This window comes from Callospermophilus lateralis, chromosome 3 (assembly GCF_048772815.1).
Source record: "Callospermophilus lateralis isolate mCalLat2 chromosome 3, mCalLat2.hap1, whole genome shotgun sequence".
In the NCBI taxonomy this organism is placed as follows: domain Eukaryota; kingdom Metazoa; phylum Chordata; class Mammalia; order Rodentia; family Sciuridae; genus Callospermophilus; species Callospermophilus lateralis.
In genome coordinates this window covers 174292512-174311439 of record NC_135307.1, presented here as the reverse complement: position 1 = coordinate 174311439, position 18928 = coordinate 174292512, and the positions used below count along the sequence as shown (strand labels likewise).

Sequence of the window (18928 nt, the reverse complement as noted above, 5' to 3'; positions counted from 1 at the left end):
GGGCACGCAGGCCTTCCCTGCCCATGGCATTCCGGGCACAGGCGGTGGGCTCTGGGTCCTGCCCAGACAGGAGTGTCGTCTTTCCCCAGAGCTGGGAGGGGTTCAGCGGGGTGCGCTCTCCACCTCTCCAGGGCCCCTCGGGGCTCCTCTCTGCTGCCTGCAGGCCACAGGTGAGGCAGGCTGCTGGTCCTGCAGGGGCCTCCTGGCACAGCCACAAGACGGGACCAGCTGTTGACAAGAGGATCACCTGGGCACCCTTAGGTTTTACTTCCAGCTCCAGGTCTGGGTGGGTCCAACCAGAACTCCTGGCCTGCGCCCCTGGAAGGCCCTGTGTGCCAGCCTCTGGGGCCGCAGGGCCAGCTGGGGCTTTTCACAGAGTCATAAAGTGTTGGAGCCCAAGAGGGCGTCAGCGACAACTCCCTGGACTGTAGATAAGGGAGCCCAGGAGGCTGCTGTGCTCAAGGTCGCGCACAGGGAGGCCAGGGTGGGTGCCTGCTGGCAGCTGTCCTCAGGCTTGCTTTTGGAGGACAGGAGAGGAAGGATTTGGAACTGGTCAGAACCCAGCTGCCCTGCCCCTCTGCTTCCCCTCCCCCAGACTGGGAGAAGGGCTGTGGGCAGGGCCATGGCCTGCGCTGTTAGGTACCAGCTCCCAGTCCCATCTCTCAGCCCAGTTACTCAGAGACCAAGCCAGACCCATGTGACAAACCCGCCTCCAGCCAGCTTTGGCAATAAGGAAGTGACGGCTCCTGTAACCTAACAGTCCAGGCATTCTTTGGTTTTAGGCACAGATGGATTTAGGGGTTTTCTGTGCCGGCCTGTTCTCCCCAGGGTGGCCCCCGCCCACAGTCTCAGCTGCCCCCAGGTGGAGAGAGCCCAGGGCTGACCTTCCTGGGTTCACTTAGTCACGTGCATCACCACTCGCTGGGGTGGGCCCTGCTGACTGGCCAGGCCCGGGCACGTGCACATCCTGGGGAACCCTGGAGGACCAGGGTGCCTCCCAGAGGAAGGGGCGTGGCTTCTGGGGAGGCCCCAGTGGATCCAGGTCCACCACCGGATATGGCTCTGCCAATCCTAGGCCTCGGGGCTGGGGCGGCTTCTGTGGGGGCTGGGCGCAGGCCACGGATGATAAACAGAACAGCATTGTGGGAAGATGATAAATGTGCTGGGAAAAAATAGGTAAAGGGGTCAGTGTGTCAGATGGGGGGCAGGGGCTGGTCAGAGGAGTCCTACTGAGATGGTGGCCTTTAAGCAAAGCTGGGAAGTTAAGGAAGGAGCCTCGGGGTAGCCAGATCAGCGTGGCAGGAAGAGGGCAGCGTGCACCAAGGCCTTGGCCCTGCTAGAGCCGGCGCATGGCCAGCAGGGACTGTCCTGGGGGCCACGACACACAGAGCCGCCTGCCCCTGAGCTGCCAGGATGGGGCTGGGCAGGCAGCGGCCTCCCTGAGGAGTGGCACTCATCGGGCCCTGAAAGATGAACAGAGCGTGGGGCTAGATTGGGTGAGAAAGCAGGTGTCCCCCCCTCTGGAGCCCTCGGTTTGGTTCCTGCTCACTCAGGCACCAGCCCCCAGGCGGCCACCCTCTTTCCACTGTTGGTCCCCAGTGTCTAGCTCAGCTGGCTTAGGCTACACCCAGCAGGTGTTGAGGAAAGGAGGGGCCGAGCAGGAGCAGATCGCCTGGGCCCTCCCCGTGCCCACCTCGGACTTGACGCCATGCTGGACTTGGGCCCCGGAAGCCCGGGTTCCAGGCTGGGAAAGACAGCTGAGGCAAGTAGGTGGGTGCGAGGTGAGGAGACGGAGAGCCTGCTCTGGACCAGGGCCGTGCATGCCTTAGATGGCCTACGTGCCCGACGGCCATCTGAAGGGAAATTGAGGCCAGGGAGAAATGCCCTTCTGGTGTCCCCCCATCACCGCTCCTTGCCTCCCCAGATGGCAGAACGTGGGCCTCCTTCACAGGCAGCCTGTGCACGGGCTGCAGTGGGGCAGGCTGGGAAGGGCTGTGGTTGGGGCCACCTGAGCAGAGCCCCAGGTAGGAAGGGCCTGGGCAGGCTAGGGAGCAGACATTTGTGATTAGTATTATTATTACTTTTGGTCACTCAGGTAGATGTGGGCTGTGTTGGGGCTGACTTTCCCTGTCCCTGGTGCAGTATGGAGGTCCGGGCCTACTCGAGGTTTTAGTTTTGCTGTATATGGGGTAGAATATGCATAACAGATTTTGCCATCTTAATTAATATTTCCAAAACTTCATCATCCCAAACAGAAATTCTGTACCCATTAATGCCCTATCCCTCTTCTCCCCAGGCCCAGGTAACTTCAAATATACTTTCTGCCTCTACAAATTTGCCTGTTCTAGACGCAGCGTGTGAGCGGGATCAGCTATTCTGTCTCCAGCTCACGTCAATCAGCGTCACTCCTCAGGTTCATCCACAGTGTAATAGTTCCAACCTTCTTGCATTTTTATGGCTGAATAATATTCCATTGTGTGGCTAGATGACATTTTGCCTGTCCAAGGCTTTTCAAAATGTAAACCATATAAATAAGTTGTAAATCTTTTTTTTTTTTTTGAGAGAGAATTTTAATATTTATTTTGTAGTTATCGGTGGACACAACATCTTTGTTTGTATGTGGTGCTGAGGATCGAACCCGGGCCGCACGCATGTCAGGCGAGCGCGCTACCGCTTGAGCCACATCCCCAGCCCAAGTTGTAAATCTTTGTAATGTATCTGGATTTAAAATTGGAAATCTAACATGGTGTAGATTTCCGAATTCTTCTAAAACCTTGGAATACATGGCCACACAGGGTCAGGGCTCCTTGTGCCTCCCTCACCCGACTGCGGTGGTACCTGAGGACAGGGAGGTGGGTGCCGCCATTGGCACCAGCACCTGTCTTCTGGCAACACAGGCCCCACCCGGCAGTGAAGGAGGTGGCAGCGAAGGAGGTGGCAGCCTCTGCCATCAGCTGACAGAGCAGGACGTGGCCCCAGCCAGGCTTCTGACCAGGGCGAGGCCCCAGGAGTATGGTGCGCTCTCAGCGGCCCCTGAGCACATCCGTGCTCATGCCCAGGAAGAGCAGGGTCCATCCTCCTGGAGGAAAACCGGGTCAGGGAGGCAGCTGATGGAGCCCTGCCCTGCTGGGCATAGGCAGCTTTTGGGATGACCCTGGGCTATCCTCAGGAGGACGCTGCACCTCCTTCCCAGGGCGTGGAGGAAGGTGGCCCACCTGGAGGCAGCAGGCAGAGCCCAGTAACGGCCTGGAGCCTCCCCTGAGCAGGGCTTGGCTGGGGAGTTGCAAAGGCCATAAGGCTAGGGGCACACGGGCAGTGGGTCACAGGAAGGGTACCTGCTTGGGGAAGATAAGCACAGGGGGATGAAAGGGCTTGTTTGACAGTTGGGGCCCCTTCCCATGATTCACCTTCCCAGTTAACTGGTAGGCTCACTGATAGACCTCTGACCCCTCCCCAGGAAGCATCACTTTACTCTGGAGCCGACACACAGTAGGTGCTCAGGAAGTACCACCAGGCAAATTTGTTCATTTCACAAATGTCCAGCCTGGTCGCTGGAGATACTGCCAGAAGACCCTTCTGTGAGGGCTGGAGGAGTTAGGTGGTCTCAGAAGTAGCTGGGCACAGGCTGGGTGACAGGGAACCGCTTGCAGGCTGGGGGAATGTGGCGGGGGGTGGAGCCAGGCTGCCCCGAGGAGGAGGTTGCAGCAGCATGTGCAGTGTGGCCCAGGGGACCTGCGGCAGCCGAGGGGGAGGGGTGCCACTGCACGAGCTTTTCCCTTCCCCCTCTGCCCAGGGCCCTGGCTGCTTGATGGGCAGCCCGGTCCCGCCCCTGGGCAGCCAGGAGACCTGCGATTGGTTGGGGCTCTAGAGCACTTGGTCGCCATGGGGACGCTCAGGAGGTGCGCGTGCCCAGTGCCCAGCACCGGGGACTAAATCTTCATAATCTGCCGGCTGGGAGGGTGGGGGTAGGGTCCAGTGCGACCCTATCCTGGAGGAAGGGGCGGCTTGACATGGTCAGGGCTCTCTGTGGCCACTCCTCCACCACTAGTGCTGGGTGCACAGCTACCAGGGCATCTGGCCCGCCACAGGGAACTACCCGATGTTCGCCTAACGGCCACCCTTGGAGTTCCGCACAGCTTGGGCCTCTGCTGCTGGAGGGTGGGACCGGTGGGGAGAAGCCTGGACTTGATCTGAAGATGTCGGGCCCTGGCGTTAAAGTTCAGTCTCCAGCATCCTGCAGGCAATGCCGCGCTCTCCACAGCAGGGGGCGCCCCACCTCGGGAGAGCAGAGGGTACATGAAGGGACCCTGGAGCCTCCCTGGAGCAGGACTTGGCTGAGGAGTTGCAAAGGCCACAAAGCTAGGGGCACACGGGCAGTGGGTCACAGGAAGGGTACCTGTGCAGACCCAGGCCCTGCTTGGGATGTGCAAGGCCACCCAGCCATGCACGGAGGGCACAGTTGAGGGTGCTGTGTCTACACGTAGGCTGCCCCCATGGGCCTGTGTGAGGAGAGGCATGGGTGACTGGGCCTCACAGGGCGCCATGCTGCTCTCCTGAGGCAGAGGAGGAGACGTGAGGCTCTGCTGTGGGGAGGGACCCGGACGGCAAGGTGGCGGGGGCAGCGCAGTGGGGGTGGGGAGGGGCAATTTTGCAGCCTCTGGAGGTGCTGGGAACCTCTGGACCCTTGGGGTAGATGAGGTACTGTGGGCTCAGGGAGCAGAGACCTCTGTTCTGCACACCCCGCACCGTGGCCACTGCGCCCTGGCTCAGCCTGCGTCCTGGAGCTCGTGGGGTGGACAGGGGCGCACACCCGCTCTCTGGAAATGCGGCTCTCTGGGCAGCGCAGGTCAGGGGCTCCAGGGGCTGCCGTGACACCCTGCGGAGTTGGGGCGGTGGGTGTGGGACGGGCTTCACATCCAGGCCTCTCCTTCCAGACGACTCTTCCTCCGAGAGCGGCAGCGGCAATGGCTCCTCCACCCTGAACCCATCCGCGTCCAGCAGCACGCAGGGCGACCCCGCCTTCCCCGAGATGAATGGCAACGGTGCTGCCGCCCCCATGGACTTCACTGCCACCACCGAGGACCAGCCCATCAACTTATGCGACAAGCTCCCACCAGGCACTGCGATCGGCACGCCCTCCTACCCCTCGGACGGCTGCGGTGCTGATGGGCTGCGGAGCCGTGTCAAGTACGGGGTGAAGGCCACCCCCGAGGTGTGTGGCTAGGGGCCTCCGCCCCCTGGGAAACCGCGGGGTTCTCATGAGGTCGAAATGAAAGGGCATCTACCCGAGTTTAGCTGGAGCCAGTCCCCGTGTGACCCGTAGTCAGGGTGGTGACTGTGGCCACTAAGTCATCATTTTCTGAGAGAGGCTCTGCAATGGGAGATGGCAGGTGACCTGTGTGCCTATGACCTGTCCCCTTGCTTGGGACATTCAGCACCAAAACACAGGCCTCACGCTTCCTGGATACTTTGCTTGCCTGTCCTCCTTTTCCAGATGGTACAGAGAAAGGGTGAGGCCCCAGGGATGCAGGGGTGGAGCTCTTCCCAGGCCAGGGGGGGAGAAGGTGGGCAGGGCAGGCCCCCCATCATGGGGTCACTCTCACACTTCCACGCGCCATCTTGGAGCCATTAGGTTTCCTGCAATAGAACAGGATGGCACTGGAGGGTGCGGGTTCTCCTGGGACATCCTCCCCAGCCCTGCAGCCCTGGGCTCCAGCTTCCCCCTGGACAGTCGCTCCCCCTTCCTGGGCTGACTATTCTGCAGAGTGAATGGGGTAGGTGCCAAGGCTGGTTCCCAATGGTGTCTCATGGGTACAAAGGGATGGTGCCAAGTCGTCTCTGGCCAGAGTGCTGTCTGGCAGGGTGCAGGGAGCAGGCAGAGCTGCTGTTGGGGGTAGGGGGCAGGTTGGATCCTTGGGGCCCCCTAGCCATTGCCTCCATGGCCACAGGTCCCAGGGGTGGGCCCAGGGCTCAGGGACCAAAGCAGTGAGAAGGGGAAATGAGTGTTACCTGTAGTTCCCACAGTCTGCTCTGGCCCAGGCAGTGTGACCTGCCCAGGGCCTCATGGCCAGCCGGTAGCCAGCACTGTGCCAGGTAGGTCTTTTGACCCTCTGCTCTGTCTGGAGGGCTGGGCCCTTCCTTTCAGCCTGTGTATGGAAGAGGAGACAGGCAGCATCAGGATGCTGGCCCCAGGGGTCTGGTCACCAGAGCCTGGGGCAGCAGTGGAGGAAGGCCCACAGCACCGGGTGCCAGGCTGTGTCTTCACAGATGTGCTCCTTGAGGACTGGGGTTCCTCCAGGACATGTCACAGAACATCACAGCACCTGACCTGCAGCTGTGTTCCCAGAGCCCAGCTCCTCACCTGCTAGATGCCAGCCTCTTGCAGAGCAAGGGCCAGGAAGTCAGGAGAGGGCACAGATGCTGACCTTCTAACAGGCTAATGATAGCAATCCCTGAGTAAGGCCCTGAGGCAGGGGCAGGGCAGGTGGTGTGGGGCTGGACACAGGTACAGAGAAAGGGTGAGGCCCCAGGGATGTCCTCCTAGCAACAGAGAGGGGAGCAAGAGCCACGTACTCAGGAAAGTGACAAGCGCCGTGGACGGAGGGGCACATGGAGCCTGCTCGGCCGCAGGAGTTGGGTGGGTGGGCGGGCGGGCTGGGTCTGACTCCCTCTCCTGCTTCTGCGCACACGTCCTCACTGGGGCCCCAGTGTCTCCTTTCGGGCAGACAGAGCCCTGAGCACTCCAGAAACCCACTCTGCCTGTCGGCCCTTTGCCGGGGCTGTTTCCCCTCCCAGCTCATCTGTCCCTCCTCCTCGACAGACAAACACACGCTGCTCTGGTGACAGCTTGGTTGTCAACTCAGGATAGCAGCCCCTTGGGGATCAGAAAGAAATCCCAGAAGCCAAAACAGATCCTGGCACACGGAAGGGAGGGCTGGGAGTCCTCTGTGTCCCTCAGGCAGTGTGGCAGGGCCTGGTGTGGGCACTGTGTGCAGGAAATCACTGCCCCCACTTGCCTCCAGGGGGAAAGGTCAGGAAGGGTGTTGGGCAGGATTGCTGCACCCATGTCACAGATGAAGGGAGCTGGAGAGGGGAGATTTGCTCAGGGCCTTGAAGCGTGGGTCCCCAGGTCCCTGTGGCCTACAGGGGACCATGCTAGCAGCCACAGGCTGACTGACCCTTTGCCTCCTGCCTCCCGCCAGTCCCCACCTTACAGCTCTGGGAGCTACGACTCCATCAAGACTGAGGTCAGTGGCTGCCCTGAAGACCTGACTGTGGGCCGGGCCCCCACGGCAGACGATGATGATGATGACCATGACGACCACGAGGACAATGACAAGATGAATGACTCTGAGGGCATGGACCCCGAGCGCCTCAAGGCCTTCAATGTGAGCATTGGGCAGGGCCAGAGTTGGGGGGTGCAGGCAGGGACAGCCACCCTGAGAGCCTGTGTCCCCCACAGATGTTTGTGCGCCTCTTCGTGGACGAGAACCTGGACCGCATGGTGCCCATCTCCAAGCAGCCCAAGGAGAAGATCCAGGCCATCATCGAGTCCTGCAGCCGGCAGTTCCCCGAGTTCCAGGAGCGGGCCCGCAAGCGCATCCGCACGTACCTCAAGTCCTGCCGGCGCATGAAGAAGAACGGCATGGAGATGGTGAGCTCTCCCCCATGGCGCCACTTTGGCCCCCCAGCCCCAGCCCGGGGTCCTGAGCGTCCCATGGCCAGGTGCCTGGCCCAGAACCCACCAGCAGCCTTGGAAGCAGGTCCCTTGACTCCTGTTTTAAATGGGGAACCTGAAGCCTAGAAAGGCTACCTGGTCCTGGACCCCCAGTTCCTGCCCCGCCCTGGGCCAGGCCTCTGCCCACACCATCACCAGCTTGCTGCCCCTTCTACCTGCAGACCAGACCCACGCCGCCCCACCTAACCTCCGCCATGGCAGAGAACATCCTCGCCGCCGCCTGCGAGAGCGAGACCAGGAAAGCCGCCAAGAGGATGCGCCTAGAGATCTACCAGTCCTCGCAGGTGCCTGCTCCGCCAGTTCCCGGGCTACGCCCACGTGGGGCCACCAGTTACCCTACGGTGGGCCAAGGGACAGAGGGGACTGTGCCCAGAAGTGGGGGGGGAGTCACAGAGGCCCTGCAGAACTTGTGACAGGGAGTCAGACTTCATCCCAAGACCAGAGGACCTGGAAAGGGTCATTGCCTTGGCAGTGACCATCCGCAGAGTCAGGGAGGTGGCTGGGGGAGGTGACCCCCAGGGAGCAGGAACAAGTCAAACCTGCCTGGGGCTTCAGCCATTGTGGATCCTGTGCCCAGGGACCTTGGCCGGGGTCTGCTGCACCTGGCTCCCCAGCACCACCTTCTCGCCTCTGCAGGACGAGCCCATAGCCCTGGACAAGCAGCACTCCCGGGACTCTGCAGCCATCACCCACTCCACCTACTCACTGCCAGCCTCCTCCTACTCCCAGGACCCTGTGTACGTCAACGGCAGCCTCAACTACAGCTACCGTGGCTACGGGGCCTTGAGCAGCAACCTGCAGCCCCCGGCTTCCCTCCAGACAGGAAATCACAGTAACGGTGAGTGGGTCCCTGGGCTCTGGCTCCCTGACCAGCTCCCAGCCCATCTGCCCAGCAGCCTCAGGGAGGCCCAGGGCAGGGGAAGCAGAGGCCAGTGAGGAGGTGATGACCGTTCCATCAGCTGAACTAGTCCCTGGATTGGACGGCCAGGAAACCTTCAGCTGGACAAAATGGAGAACCTCCCTCTCCCTCTCACCTCCATAGCATTGCCCAAGTCTCCCTCCGGCACTGCCAACACCTCCCCCTGGCTCCTGTGTAGGGCCCCCATGGGCACAGGCTCCGGCCAAGGCCCTGCTGTTTACCCACCTTGGATCCTCCGCACCCCTACTTAGTACACAATGACCGAGGCCCGGTGAGTAGGTCATATTGTGCTGGCCCGGGCCCGGACCTGGGCCACCAGGCAGCTCAGGAAGGCAAGCCTCTCCAGGCGTTGGCTCCTGGCCTTACCTGTGAAGTGACAGCTTTGTTCACCACGTACTGGGCCTCAGCCTGGCTCCGGGACCTCTGGGCACACACTTAAGTCATGCGGGGCGATGTTTAGCTGTTGGTTCCTTCAGCTCCATGCCCCTCGGCTGGTGCCTCAGGTACAGTCCAGGTAGCTCTGCTGTGGGTGACAGGTGGATGGGGAGGAACGGCCCGTGCACAGACCTTGATGCGGGGACAGAACAGGGACCATCTACACTGGAGGGAGGCAGGGGAAGGTGGCACAGGGCCTCTTGGGCCATGCATCGGGTTGTGCTCTGGCGGGGCAGATGGGCACCCCGGGTGGGCTTTTAGCTTGGAAAGGCTGTGCATTGTGCTGGGTCTTGGTCACTGTTTGTCCCTGTGGGGAGATTTGGAGGAAGAGGCAGTGTTCCTAGAGGCTGTTAGAGGTCAGAGAGAGGGGAGAGGGGCCGCCTGTAGGGGGCGCCCTGGAGCCAGGTCTGGGCTGAAGGTGCCTGTGCATTCTTGAAGTCCTGTCCTTGACTCTGAGACCTCCATTGTCTCTGAGCAGCAAGGGAGCGTCCCTAGCCACAAGAGAAGGCCAGGCTGCCCGACACCACCCTCATCTGAAGCCTGCAGCAGCCTGGCTCCCCACGCTCACTGCGCCCTCAAGTGGGGAAGTACACGTGGGTCCCTGGAAGATTCCTGCCTGGGCTTAACCTCTCATCCCTCCCTAATGCCTCTTAGCCTAAAATAAGAAGGCTGCCTGGCCCTAATCTCTGAGGCCAGGCCAGACAGGCCAGCTCAGGAAGGGCTGGAGCAGCCACCCAGGGAAAGCATCCTGCCGAGTGGCCCCCTTGGTGGAGTGTCTGAATGGGGCCCAGAATTGGGAGGGTGGAACCCCTTTCCACTTATATGGGAATCTGGGGCCCAGCCAGACAGATAGGAACGGCCTGGTCCCTCACTGATAGTGCATGATGGTGGCAGGTGTCCACTGGCACAGCCAGCATAGCCTGCCGCAGGGCTGCAGCTGCTGGGCTCCCTCATGGATGTGGGGCCTGCTGCCCTCCCACCACATCCACACCTGCCAGAGAGGCCCAGACAGCAGCCCAGTCTGTTCGTGGAGGCAGGCCTTAGAGGCTTGGCCCCTGTGCATCCCAGAGCCTTGGTCTCCCATCTCTGAATACTGTGGCTCCTTCGAGGAGGGTGGCAAGATCACAGGGCCAGTCCCTGTGCTGTGACCACTCATTTGGAGAACACTGTCTGGATTCCAGTCCAGCAGTTGGAGGAGACGACAGGCAGCCTGTGGGTGCAGAGCCACCAGCCCTACCACTTCCCTGGCAGCAGTCCTCAGCGCCTGCCCAGCAGGATGGCCCCTTGGGAGTGGCCACATTGGTGCCTCGGCTCCTCACTCTGCTCACCGTGTCGGCACCCAGAGATGGTGATGAGCTTAGGTGGAGCCTGGCCTGCCGTCTGCCTATGGCGCTGGGCAGTTCACCCTGCCTCCCCACCAGCCCACGGCAGCTACCGGCAACCTGATCACCCACCGTGACCAGAGCCTGGTGGGGCTGTCTCCAGGTCACACTGGCTGCAGGAAACGGAGACCTTCTTTCCGGGCTTTAGCTACAGCCAAGGAGAGAAAGAAGGAAAGCTCTGCGCACAGCCTTGAGTGGTGATGGGACAGGATCTGGGGACACAGGGAGGAAAGAGGAACCCCAGGGCCACTGCTCATGTCAGCTGTGGCAGGTGGCGCTGGCCACCTCTGAGCATTACTTGGAAGGAACCAGAGCCATACAGAAGCAGCTCTGGAGAGCACAGGAAGAGGTGGCCTCCCCCCTCCGCGTCCTGCCCTGCAACAACAGCCAGGAGCTGTCAGAGGCTGCCAGCCTGGAGTCTGTCCCCTGCACCTGGCTGCTGCACACAGTCTGCTCCTAACTCCTGGGTTTGATTTTAATGGTCTTGACTGTCCCCTGAGCTCTCAATTCCAAGGACATTCTTTAGCAAACCAGTTCCTTGGGTCTTCTTCTTGTTCATGTTCTGTGGCTAGAATGTGACAACCATAGACCCCAGCTTTCTTCCCCATTTAGGGACCACACCAGCTTCTGTTTAGTGGCAGTGAAATTTCCATAATTTATCCCAAAGAGTACTTTTAGTTGTGTCTTCGTAGGGAATGAGCACTGCCACTGCTCTGCAGCACGAGGGAGCTGGCCGTCAGCCCCAGGGCGGCAGGGCGGTAGTTGAAAGCCCAGAACAGCCTCACACGCCCATAGGATAGCCTGGGTGGGGGGCTTGGGGAAGGGCCAGGAAGGGAGGGCAGGGGTCAAGCCAGCTCCCACCTCCCCACGGCTCTCCCTCTGACTCTCTTCCTGCTGAACACCTTGCGGGGGCTTTTCCAGCGGCAGCGCTTCTGCTTCTTCCAGAATCTGTGCAGAAAGCCCCAGGCCTGGTGGAAGCCTGCCCCCATGGGCTGGACGTGGCAGTCAGGCTTCTGCAGGCTGCGAAACCCCTCCACCCCTCCAGCCTGTGCTGAGCCTTGCACAAGCCTCACCACAGCCCCTCTCTCAAGAGCCTCCTGGTTTTGCACACAGGGGATCTGAGACTTAGAGAAGTTGAGAAATTGCCAGTGAAGTAGCAGAGAGGGACTTGAATCCTGCAGCTCAGTTTCAAAGCCAGCAGCCCACTCCACGGAAAGGCCAAGACCAGACAGGGCCTGGTGGTTCCCCTCTCCCCAAACACCCATCATGTTTCAGAAGACCTGGGGGTTTCTCTGCTGCCACCATCCACCAGCAGAGGGCAGACCGCAGACCATTTCCCCAGGAAACCTCTCTGGGCCCTGCCCTGCCTGACCATTTGGATCCTCTCACACCCACCCGACACCCTCTCTTGTTCCAGAAAGACTAACCTTCCTCCTCACACAGGCACAAAAGAACTCCTCAGCTAGGCACAGCCATGCAGGCCAGGAATCCCAGCTACTCAGGAGGCTGAAGCAGGAGGATTGAGTTTGAGGCTAAGCTGAGCAGCTTAGCAAGACCCTGTCTAAAAAAAATAAAGCTTAAAGGAGTGTGGGGGATGTAGATCAGTAGAGTAGTGCCTGCCTGGCACACATGAGGTGGAGTTCAACCCACAGTACTGCAACAGGCCTCAGTGAGGGGGAGTTGAGGTGCTGAGGCTCAGTAGGAAGAGGCTCGTGGCACCCAGCCCCTTCCTCCACTCACATGCACCACAGCCCCTCCTGGGGGGTGTGTTCCACCTGACCAAGCTGGGATATGAGCCTTTTTTTTGGCTTTATCCCAATCAGAGCCCACCCTATCTGAGCACATCCTGGTATTATTCTCTGGTCCCCCTCATAGCGACTCCTGGGCTTTCCACACACCCTGGTCACTGTCAGTGTGCTAAGTGCCCTGCATGTCTCCCCTCCCAGCCTACCTGTGTGGGAGGAAAGGCACACAAATCCAGTCCCACACCAGCACCATTATTCCTGTTCCCAAGCACAGTTCACCACCTGAGGCTTCAGGTTGGTGGAATGTTCCTTTTCCTTTGCACCTGGGGATGAAAGCACGGTTGTGTCTGTTGGGAGTCCTCAGGAGGCAGCACAGGGCATGGTCATTGCCAGGGAGCTGGGGTTGGAGTCCTGCTCTGCCTAATACCAAAGCCTGTGCACTTGGCACATGCCACTTTGCCCCCAGTGCAGACCTCTCTGCACGTGTATTTGCAACGTGATCTTGGACAAACCTCTCACTCTCCTTTGTACCAAAGACCCTCTTCTTTGCCAGATTGCACTGACAGCACTTTTCAAGTGCAAGTCCTATTCCCAGCAAGAGGTACAACCATCAGGGAGACAGGCAAGGTCCCTTGGACTCAGTGCCCAGCTCACAGCCAGCACCCAGGACGTGCCCCTCCCAGAAGCTGTATGGGGGTCTGTTCCTGCCTTACCTTCTTTTTCTCTCCACAGGGCCCACAGACCTCAGCATGAAAGGTGGGGCCTCCACCACCTCCACCACCCCCACGCCCACCCCCTCCAGTAACAGCACCAGCAGGACCATGCCCACCGCCCAGCTCAGCCCCACGGAGATCAGCGCTGTGCGGCAGCTCATTGCTGGCTACCGAGAGTCTGCGGCCTTCCTGCTGCGCTCTGCAGATGAACTGGAAAACCTCATTTTACAGCAGAACTGACCCCACTGGCGCATGGAGTGCACTACCCTGGGGAAGGAGGCTGTCCCAGCCCAGACCCGGCTTCCTGCCTCACCAGTTGGTACATTTTGTTTTCCGAAAGAGGCGGGATCCAAAAGAGCTGTTTCTAGCCACACTCCAAGCACCTGAGACTTTGGGCACAAGGACACTTTTTTCTTTCTTTTTTTTTTTTGAATCTCACCACACGGGTGCTCTGACCTGCTTGGAGAGGCCCACGGGGCAGCTCTGGAAGGGTTGGGGCCCCCTGACAAGGCGCTGGGGCTGCAGCTCTGTTTAGAATCACCTTCGTGGACCCTGATGTTAGAATCCCACCCCCAGATAATTACCTTTCAAGTCTTAGGTGAGCAGAATTGCATATTTATTGAGAAAAAGCAAAGTGGACCCTTTTTCCCTCTCCCCTTAGTAATTTATTTTTCTGAAAATGGATTCTTTTGTGTTTGTACAGATTTGCCAGTCTGTGTCTGTCTGATCAGAAGGACGTATCCCTTACCTAACATTCCATAGCACTACACTGATGCGGGCCGGGGGCCAACAGGGGTGGGCGGGGGCCAGGCTGGTTGTCCCTCTGAGTGCCCAGTGCACCCTAGGGAAGGCCACCACCCCTCGACCAGGCTGTCCTGTTGCAGATCCCAGGGACACAGCCAGGTACCGCCAAGCTGGAGGACCTCGCCCACACCCACTGCAAAGCAAAACAAAAAGGCACCCCACCCACTCTACAGAGCCCCGTCACACGGCCACCTGTACTCTACCTCACACTCCAGCGTGGGCTTTTTCCAGGACGTGCCCTGAGCCTGTTCTGAACAGCTGTCTCCCCAACTCCCCCACACAATGTGTCTGCCTAGGAGGTAAGTCAGGCTGGGTGTCCAGGAGCCAGAGCCCACAGAGGGTCCTGTCCTTCACAGCCAGCAGCTTGCAATCCTCTGGCCCTCGCAGCTGCCTGACAGGACAGAGTGCTGGAGAGAGCAGTCGGTCAGCAGGGCAGTGGCCTTCACCTTGTCGCACAGGCCAGGGGCCTTCCTAACTGCTGAGAAAAGCTGTCAGGCAGCTGTGAGTTCCGGTGTGGACTGCAGCTCCCACCCCCTCGCCCCCTGGTTGCAGTCAGTGGAAGTGGAGAAGCCACTTGGGTTCTCCTAGGACTGGTCCTTCTGGAAGGCCCAGTCCTGGATGGAACCCAGAGTCCCTGGAGTGTGAAAAGGGCAAAAAGAAAAAGCTGGCCTGGTTTCCCTCCTCCCTGATAGGCACTTCCTCCTGCTCAGTGCAATACCGACCAGTGCTGCTAAACCAGGGACTCCCGGACCTCAGCAGGCCCAGAGGCCCTCCACACAACACTCCGTAGCCATGACTGCAGCTCTCTGCTGCCTGCCCCTGCCCAGAGCTGGCAGAAGCCCTGTTGCCTTTCTTCCCTTAGAGCAAAGAGACCCCCCCAGGGGAGCCAGGGCCAAGTGGACCCTAGGACGCCAGAGAGAGCCACTTGATCCCAGAGCAGGTACCCCTTCCCAAACCAGCTTTTCTGCAGCCAACTGCCTGTTGCAGCCCTGGCTGCTGCCCCGGCACCATGTCAGACCACCCCTCAGGACAGCAGGCAGGTGCAGGGTGGCGCAGACGCCCACCCTGCTTAGATCCAGAAACTGCAAGGCAAGGTGCTGCGTCCCAGGCACACTCCAACTGCGGTCAGGGTGGCCTCCCAAGTGGCCTCTATGATGCCCACCCAGCCACACCACCTCTGCCTTCCAAGTGACCGATCCCTAGGTCTCTGGTCGGGGCCAGGACACCTGAGACCCCCTTCCTCAGCACAGCACAAGCTCCAGTGCCCAGGCCTCTCCCACACCTGGCCATCCACGTGCCCATTCCCCTGCCTGACATATGAATTTGTGTACATATTTATTTTTGTGTGTGAACAATAATACAAAGTAATCAGTAGACCTTTTGCAAAATGTTACCCCAGGCAATTTGTGAAAATCTTAATGTTAAAACCTGGCAGAGACAATCGCCACCCTAGAATTCCTGTTGCTTAATGTGTCATTTCTCCTCCCAGAGGCAGAACCAAGCTAGGCACAAACAGGTTGCATTTCTTGGCAGACAGGAGAAAGACTGCAAAGGGGTTCCTCCCTCCACCCCAGCAGAACACCATCTAAAGATCAGCATAAGCTGCGCTTGAACTTCCAGTACCCTGAGCGCAAGGTGTCACCAGGGGCCGCCTCAGCAAACCTCAGTGCTGTGGTGTGGGCCTGGTCCAAGTGTTTTAAAGTAAAAGGGAACGAATGCCAGTGCCGGTCCATTGGGACCTCAGTACCATGGATTCTGCCACACTGACCCCATAGAAGCTATACCTGAAGTCCCAGAGATGGCTGACCCAGGAGCAGGTCACTGTGTGAACAGGGTTCCACTAACTCGTTCACAGTCAGGGAACTTGTTCTGTTCTACTTTGGTTTTAAAAGATGCAGCTTCAAGCCTTCCCTTCACTCCTGACTTGGAGGGTGCCACAGGGCCAGCCCAGGACTCAGCTTGCTGCTCTCCATCCTCCCTGAGAGACTTGCCTTCTGCCCGAGGGCATCCCTTCTGGAGGGACTCAGAGCACCAAGTAGTCACTGAGGATAAAAGGAAATGCAAGAGTAGGATACACAATCCCAGAGTCTGCAGGGCCGACTCCATGAGAAGCATAATTGGAGAAGCGGGCACTTGGTCTGACCAGTGGGTCATCTCACAGACCAGTGGTGGTGTGACCCCATCTGAAATTATTTTTCTGTCACCACTCATACCAATGACAGTTTATTCCCAAGTCAGTGTTGGGGGAGAGGGACAGGCAGGGCTAGGAGGCTCTCAGAGTGTTTAAAATCAAACAGGTGGAACCCATCCGTCCCTCCCTATTCTCAAGGGCCATGCATGACTCCAGGGGTGGTTATAGGATTAACTACCAGTTCATTTTCAAAATGCTGCTTTGAACTCAGAGGGTTGATACTTTTAATTTGTAATTTTTTGTAAGACTTTTTACAAGATTAGTAAAGTATTTCACCAGAATACCAGTTTCAATCCGTCCGTGGTCTGATTTTTATATAATTTAGTGGTGCTTTAGAAACTTTGTTTTCGTTGTTTCTGAGCTCAACAGCTCAATCCAATCCTTTTCGCCTGTATCTACCTAAGACCAATGTGAACCTTTGTATTTTTGCTCCTAATTTTGGACTCAGTGAAAGTGTACTGTTTACATGTACAGACGCCCCAGTCCCTGTGTGTCCTGCAAGACTCGCCCTTGAGGAGGAAGATGCACCTCACTAAGCTCATCTGCTTAGCAAAGCCACAAAACAAAAACCTCTCACTTTTTACCCATTTCTACCTAAAATTAAAAAAAAAAAAAAAAAAAAAAAAAAAAACCTACACCACAGATTTAAACACTCCACCTGGTAGATGGCCCATGTGCCTCTATTGTGTGCCCACTTAGGAGCAGGGGTCAGGAGCAAGCCCTCCTACTGGTGGTGGTGGATCGCTGCACAGATGACAACGAACACAGGTCCGCCCATTCTGGAATGAACATAGTTCTCCAGGCGGCCCGGCCATGGGAAGGTCAAGATGACTCATGTGGCCTTCGGGATCAAGCCAACCAGGATTTAGGCTCAACTAGTGAGGTCATCAAGCCTCTAGCATAATTTAGACCTGCTTTGGAAGCGTGTGAGTTCCGCATCTGAGACTCCGGCTCTCAGTGCAGAGGGTACAAGCCTTTCTCCAGGGCTGCTCTGGAGGCAGCTTGGTAGTGAGCCACCACACCTGGGGAGGGGCCAGGGCTCCAAGGCAGTTAATTAAGCATATGGCACTTATGGCAAGCAGCAGATGGCACCAACTTTTAAAGGTGACTTTGTTAATCAATGGCTTCACCTCTAAATTATATTTTTACAGATATGCACCTATGCAACTTAACGTGGCTCTTCTAAGCAGGTGAGGACTTCCTCCTCAATGCTCTCTATAAAAAAGTATTTGTGTTCTGTACAGTGAGTTTTTCCAGTAAATGTGGCTTAATATTTTAATTCTTAGAATGTGTCTTCTGCGTGATGCGACTAAATTCTGTTTTGTTTGTGGAATGACTAGCACAGGCTGACTCCCTCTCTCCCTCACTTAACAGAAGACCAATGAGCTGTTAATCGAGCTGTTATCTCCATGGTATTACTGCTAAATGCACTGATTTCATAAGTATGTGGAATCCTTTTCCTTTGGAATCTGTATATCATATATAAGACTGAATCTACTTAATAAACACTGAACAAACCGAGTGCTGAGCTTCCACTGTGTCCTACAGACGGCAGCATGGCCAACCAGCTCTCTTGTTCTTCAGGACCCAGTTTGAAAATAAAACAGGAAGATTTTACCATTTTCTAACCAATAATCTGGCACATACACATTCAGTTCCTCTGGAGCTTGGGACGTGGCTCAGTAGTGAAGCACTCCATCCCCAGGATCCCTAGCACCACACACAATCCTTCCAAGTTTTGTTTTTTTGACTCCACTGAGCCACACCCCCAGCCCTATTCTGTATCTTATTCAGAGACAGGGTCTCACTTATGTTGCTAAGTGCTTCGCCATTGCTGAGACTGGTTTTGGACTCCCAAGCCTCCTGCCTCAGCCTCCCTAGCTTCTAGGATTACAGGTGTGCACCACCCTGCTCAGCCCTAAATTTTGAATAAACCTGTAGTCTCTCCTTTTGGCACCTTGCCTGTTAAAAGTAAGTTTTCCTGGGGTGCTTCTCAGGTGCCCAGCACAGGTGGCAAGCCTTCTACTCACTGTTATTTAAATTTCACAGTCACCTTATCCCACTTAGAGATGGAGCAGCGGAGAGGCACTGGGTGCTACTTAGTGACTAAGTTCAGTCAGCAACCAAGCAAGGCCTTAACTGTAGCTGCCAGACTACAAAACAGACCTTTTCCCCTGCCCCCCCCCCCCCGCCCCGTGCGTGGCCAACCCACTGACACCAAAGTCTTACAGCAATTCCTACGTGCTAATTTGGAAAACTAAGCAAACATTCTGGCTCTGAACCTTCTATACTTGACATTCCACTCTCTGAATCCCACCTTGAAGGAAACAAAAAGACCACTTTTCCCAAAATTTATTTGTGCACAGACATGTGTCATTTAGGTTAATGACATCGTACATGTGTCATTTAGGTTAAGCTTTAAGGAAAAATTGCAAGAATGTGGCTGGGAATAATCAGTTTATCAAGGATTTAAAAAATTATTGATTGTACAAGCCAAAAGCATGAATTTTATTGCTCAAATAGTGTGTATATGTACACACCTATATTGCCAGTTATTAAAACCTCTACTTGTAAATAATGGCATGAAAATCCTTTTTTTTTTTTAAATAGAAATTCTGTGCAATACCCAAATACATTGGACATCAAAGAAGGGTCAGTAGTTTGAAGGTGGCACTGACAGTGTGCACCTGGGCTGATCCTCCACAGTCAGGAGATGGGCCTGACACCTCACCCTTCCTATGGGGTATCAAGGGACAGCAAATCCTCAGTGATGTCGAGAAATTTCCTTGTCCTGCTGAAATTATCAGAGCTGATACTAAGAGTGTTAAAGCCCACGACCTGGGACATCTAGTCCAGAACAGAGTGGCTTCACACACACCACTGGCCTCCTGGCCAGCCCACAACACTTACCCCACAGAAATGGTGCTGGTCCTGGAAGCATTGGGATGACTGGAAGAAATCACTTGAGGATAGAAGAGTGCTGGCTTGTCCCAATCTGGCT

At 57.2% G+C, this 18928-nt stretch overlaps 1 protein-coding gene across 6 annotated transcripts in view; it reads left to right on the top strand.

Annotated features, from left to right (window-relative positions):
* Positions 1-16558, top strand: part of Nol4l (nucleolar protein 4 like) — a 113965-nt gene extending 97407 nt beyond the window's left edge. For 5 of the 6 annotated variants that reach the window (XM_076851688.1, XM_076851693.1, XM_076851691.1 and 2 more), the window contains 6 exons: positions 4935-5212; positions 7203-7388; positions 7463-7654; positions 7900-8022; positions 8375-8576; positions 12952-16558. In XM_076851688.1, the coding sequence (XP_076707803.1) occupies positions 4935-5212; positions 7203-7388; positions 7463-7654; positions 7900-8022; positions 8375-8576; positions 12952-13172 (1202 nt within the window). In that variant the 3' untranslated portion in view covers positions 13173-16558. The remainder of the gene's footprint in view (positions 1-4934; positions 5213-7202; positions 7389-7462; positions 7655-7899; positions 8023-8374; positions 8577-12951) is intronic. The other variant, XM_076851689.1, reaches the window with a different exon arrangement.
* The last annotated feature ends 2370 nt before the right edge of the window (positions 16559-18928 follow it).